This window comes from Anneissia japonica, unplaced genomic scaffold (genome assembly GCF_011630105.1).
Source record: "Anneissia japonica isolate Jap-2015-1 unplaced genomic scaffold, ASM1163010v1 scaffold287727_len1644234_cov201, whole genome shotgun sequence".
In the NCBI taxonomy this organism is placed as follows: Eukaryota; Metazoa; Echinodermata; class Crinoidea; order Comatulida; family Comatulidae; genus Anneissia; species Anneissia japonica.
In genome coordinates, this window is record NW_022713615.1 from 1,324,393 (window position 1) to 1,329,909 (window position 5,517).

The 5,517-nt window shown below is 35.0% G+C and overlaps 1 protein-coding gene across 1 annotated transcript in view; it reads left to right on the forward strand.

Annotated features, from left to right (window-relative positions):
- Window positions 1-5,517, forward strand: part of LOC117108547 — a 14,966-nt gene that overhangs the window by 7,203 nt on the left and 2,246 nt on the right. Inside the window, exons 9-12 of the mRNA XM_033250591.1 lie at window positions 422-512; window positions 1,428-1,550; window positions 1,720-1,758; window positions 2,118-2,156. Coding sequence (XP_033106482.1) covers window positions 422-512; window positions 1,428-1,550; window positions 1,720-1,758; window positions 2,118-2,156 — 292 coding nt within the window. The remainder of the gene's footprint in view (window positions 1-421; window positions 513-1,427; window positions 1,551-1,719; window positions 1,759-2,117; window positions 2,157-5,517) is intronic.

Consider the following 5,517-nt stretch of genomic DNA (forward strand, 5'->3'; position numbering starts at 1 on the left):
GTTATTATTGTTCTTTCTTTGTAGGGCATCAAAACTTAAAGCTTGCTTGTAATTGATGCCTTTTCAATCAATCTTTGAATTGGTAATTGTAAAAAAAAAAATATATATATGATAAAGGAAATTGATTGAATAAAATTTATTGTGAAGTTCTAATCTACCATCATTTTTGTTCGAAATTACATATTAAATGATGGGAAATCATGCCCAATTTACTATAGACTTATTTCATGTTGGTAAATTGTGACTAAATCAGTTTTACATGGACATTTGAATTTTTTTTTATTTGGTTTGGGTTTTGTGCTTCTGAAGGTTCAACAAAGCTTCATGTTTTTTTTAATCTTGGTTTTTTTTTTGGTTTTTTTTCCCCATTGAAGTTGTAACTAAAAACTAACTTGATTTGGTAAATATATTGTTCTTTAAGATGAAACCACGTCCAACAGCTCAGGGGCAGCAGTGTTCAACAAATAATGCTGTCAATTGTTATATAACAACAAGGGATGTGATTGTCAGAGGTAAAGACAATATTATACATCTAGTGGGGCTCCCACCCAGGGGTGTCAGAAAGGAAACTTTCCCCTTTCCCCCATATCGGACAAGCATTCAACACCTCCTGAAGTTGTCAGACCAAAAATATTTACTTGACAGAGTTTCTGTATTGGCAAAAGCACAATTTACTTACTATTCAAAACCTTAAAATCTTCTCTTTTGTATGACGCAGAAAGGGTGTGTTTCTGCTGAGCAAAAAAACATGTGTTTTTAAACGGTTATTGAAAAACATGAGTTTTTTCCCAGCAGAAACGGGCCTTAAAACAAAAACACGGTTATAAATGTGTTCTAAAAATGCGCATTCGTTATAGGGTTGGCGTTCAGGAAACAGATTTTTTTGGTACAATTTCCAGCTGCAACACAATACTGACCTGTCAATTTGACCTCCCCGTTGGTTCTATCGTACATTCACGGGAAATTTGGGGGCGAAGAAAAAAATTAAACCCACAGGATGACATGCTTTAGCCTTACCATAATTTTTTTTTCATACTCTCACGGTATGTTGTTTACTTTTTTCACAGCATGCGCTGTAGCCCACAGGTATTAAGGTCAACTTCAACTTCCGTAGGTGATCATCATTATAAGCTCCGCCCACCTAGCAATGCTCGTGTTCCCATGTTTTTATTAGTTGCACTTTTCACTAGAAATGCATTCTGAGGGAATTTATCCATTTTAAAAAACTTGTGTTATTAGCGTTATTCAGCAGAAACATGCCTAAGTGCCATCTTAAGGGTAGCCACTTGATAGATTAGGTTTAATTGTTGGCTTTTCTGTAATTCTCTTTTGGCTGTCAAATTACATTGATTATTCGTTTTTGTATGTGTTTTGAGAAAAATAATGGAAATGAAATAAAACTCGCCTAATATCCTTCTAATTTGCAGCACGACCCTGTAAAAGGATTCCAGATCCTTGTGAGGGAGAACACATGACATGCATGGAGGAAGAATCAGAACCTGCTTGTTTTTGTGAAAAAGGTTTTGAGATGCAAAACGAAACTTGCATAGGTGCGTCTTCAAACATTTATAAGTAATAATTAATGACATATATGAGACAAGTGTATTGTTGAAGAGTGGCAGATTCCAGAATTTGTATATTTTATATTATTATTACTACTACTGTTTTTTTATGATTGATAAAGTAAAGTAATATGGCAATTCTTTTTTCTGATTGTAGAGTCACCACCTGTATTTGAAACCTCTGTCGCACCTTCAGGTACTTATACATACAATTTTTTCGTAAACCTATCATGAGGACTAATATGTTTGATTGAATTGATGTTTGCCCTACCTGACGTGTTATAGTAATGAATGTTTAGTGAGTTATTGGAACCAGGACCTCCAGATAAACTAACCTGGTGTCTAACCACTCTACCACCGAGCTTGCAGTTGGTGGCTAGTAGGTACTGCATTGCTATTCTGATGGCCGTCAGAAGAAATGATATGCAAGCATTTGGAAACGTACTGAGCATTCGGTACTATAACACGTCATACGTTGCCATGTTCCACATTACTACTACACTTTTTTATGATTGATGAAGTAAGGTAATATGGCATTGTTTTCTTTGATTGTAGGGACGCTACCTGGATTTGCAACCTCTGTCGAACCTCCAGGTACTTAGATGCAATTTTTTTAACGTAAATCTATTATTTTAATCATCTGTTTACTGTTACATCTTCCGTTTTTTAAAAGTAGCTAGTGTTTTTATTGAATTAATTTTATTTGTAAAATAAATTTGGAAATCATTATTATCAATTACATTATTATTTATCATCATTCATCATTAATAGTACCAGCATTAAAATCATCATTTGTTTCTCTTTCATAATTTTTACTTAATAATTACTGTATGTGGTTTCATTTCTTTTCTTTTTTTTTGTTATTAATAATAATAAGCACAATGTTAGTAGTAATAGTGGGCATTTTGATGGTGTTTTTTGCTTCAGGAGAAATAATACGAATTGATGTTTGCCCCACCTGACGATGTTATAGTAATGAATGCTCAGTAGTTCCCTAAATTTTCACAAGTGATTGGGGGGGGAATTGAACCAACGACCGCTAGATAACTAGCCTGGTACCTTAACCACTCGACCACTGCTTGCACTTGGTGCCTAGTGATTAATCTGATCCGTAAGTAGCAGCATGTACTGCAATGCTATTCCTATGGAGTGTTTGGCGTCCATAGAAATAATACGCAAGCGTTTGGGAACGTACTGAACACGTCAGGTAGGGCAAACATCGATTCATAATAGTGGGCATCATGTAGCACCTCCTACAATAATTAGCAAGGGAACTATCCAAAAAACATGCTTATAAATAACTATTAATTTTTGTTAACTGTGTGTTAATTAACTTTCACTTTCTTATTTGTTCTTGTCTTTATTCATGAGCCATTTTGTTAGCTCCATCGTTTGATAGTTGTTGGACTCACATTATAATATGTGTGCCATTGATGCAACAAATATTCTTGGTATTTTCTATGCACCCTCATTGTAAACCTATTTACATATCACCTCTAACTCATGTTAGTATTCAATTTTTAAAAATACCCAAGCTTGCAATTTAATCAATTTGCACTTGTCTGAATAGCCTGGTGGAGGAATATGAAAACAAGTTTTTTATCTAGTAGAATAACTCAAAAAATCTTCTCCATATGTCTTTATTGATGTTATTTTCAACTTGCAAGAATACGCTTGCATGCAATTTGATGAAATGTTTGCACCCGTTGAGGTCTGAACAACCCTTTGGAGGGATTGGCATACATCTGAAACAAATATATTTAATTAGGAGAATAACTCAGAACAACTTACCTATATACAGTATGTCTTTATTGATATTATGTTCTGCTTATATATGCAACCAGTAATCCTGGAATTTACTATGCACTCTCATTGTAAACTATTTGCATATCACCTGTAACTCGGATGACGTGTTCAATTTGCAATAATACTCAAACTTGCAATTTGATCAAGTGTGTCTATTGGTATTTCTGTGCTTGTTTGTACTAACATATTCAACAACTGGTGATGATTTTCATGTACTGCAAATCTATTTCCTAATAAAAATATTTGTGAAGTTGAACATTTTTTACATGTTCTCAATCATTACTTCCATAAACAGAAATTTGCCTATGACAAACTTAATTATTTTAAACTACAAAAATGAGCTTTACAGATTTGTTTAGGGGCATCTTTTAGAGTCACATACCAAGCATTTATTTTTTAATTTAAAAATCCTTAATACTGTACCTTTGATATCAACAAAATTGCTATGTTTATGTATGCCTATCTAACAACAGGGGGGTGGGGGGGGGTGCACAACAGTTTCTGAATAAGTGAGTAGCACATAACATTGATATGCATTGAAATTTTAAAAATTTAGTGGCAAAATGGTGGGGGGTGCACTAGCTGACGTTCTCCCCTACTATGTCCCCTGCAGAACAATATTATTCCCAACCATATTGCCTCTCTTTTCCCTAAACCCCCTAATTATTATGATACATGGTTCTCAGTTAATAACTTTGATATAGCATCTTGTACATCTTAACTCTGGCAACTTCCTATCCTCCTTACTGGTCCCAGACTTTGAGAAAATTTCTCTTCTGATTTAAAAAACAAACTGTCTTTACAAAGCTTCAAATATACAAAGCAGAGCTTGATTCAGGTATATGGTGAGTAAACCTTTTATTAACTCTTTCCAGTCTGCCACATTACCATTGCCTGAGGCTGTACCAAAGCTAGGAAATTACATCATCTACATTAAATGTCAGGTTTTTACTGGGCGCAGGCATTTTATTTGGTCTACGGTAAATACAGGAGGTCCTCTACAGAAATACTCCTACATCACACTCCAAAAATCCTATAGAGGGCAGCCTAGCTATAAAATAATTATCATGAAAGCTATACAGGGCGTATTGTACGACGCCCCTCGGTATGGTTGAAGAGGGCGTCCTCACGACGCCGTAGGACTGGAAAGGGTTAATTATATTGATCTACATTATGTCAGTGTTCTCCTTTAGTCCACATCATTATTTTTTTTGTCTCTCCTTCAACTTGGCCTCCTCTGTACTCTTGAACATGTTATTTTTTTATGACAATGTGGTTCACTTGTTCTGTTTCATTTGATTTGTGTTCCTGAGTATGCACCATAAAACCTTGAATTGAAGCCCTGGGCTTCTTTTTTTTTTTTGCGAACTTTAGATGGGCTTCTTTTCGAGATGGGCTTCTTTTCGGGACTACTTTTGCAAAGTAAAAAGGGGGCGGCTTCTTTTCAAAATGAGGGCTGTAAATTTTGTGAATTTGTACTATAAGACAATAAATATGGCCACTGTAACATCAATCTCTATCATGGAGTGTATTTAATTGACATTAAATCACCTAAACTACTATATAAACCAAGCTTGTTTTTTATTTATTCTGTTCTTTGAAATTCATGTATAATGTACTGTATATACTGTACTATCTCAAAAAGAAGCCTATGTTATATTGAAAGGAAGCCTATGGGCTTCTTTTCGAATCAAATTTTGCAAACTAAAGAGGGGGCTTCAATTCGAGATTGGCTTCATCTCAAGATTAAGCCCATTGGGCTTCAATTCAAGGTTTTTTGGTATATTGTTTTGTGAAGAACCAATCAATCAAATCAAATCACTATGCTCTTTTAAAGTCAGGCTCCGGAGGAAAAAAAATTGTTGATATGTTGTAGAACTGATTTTTCTAAGACAGAAAAAAGTTGTTTGACGAAAAACTGGGGAACGGTGAATGAGATACAGATTTTGGAATATTTAAAAACTGGGAGAAAAAGGGGCGTAACTGCCCATTTTTACACCTTATTCCCCCAGTTTTTAAATATTAAAAACATATCTGCACCCATGTGTGCGCAATTTCTACACTGACAATGGTGTTCGACCCTCCTGAAACATGTCTGTTTCATAGAGCCTAGCAATGTTTAAGGCAGGTGGTGGCACCAACAGGGGGG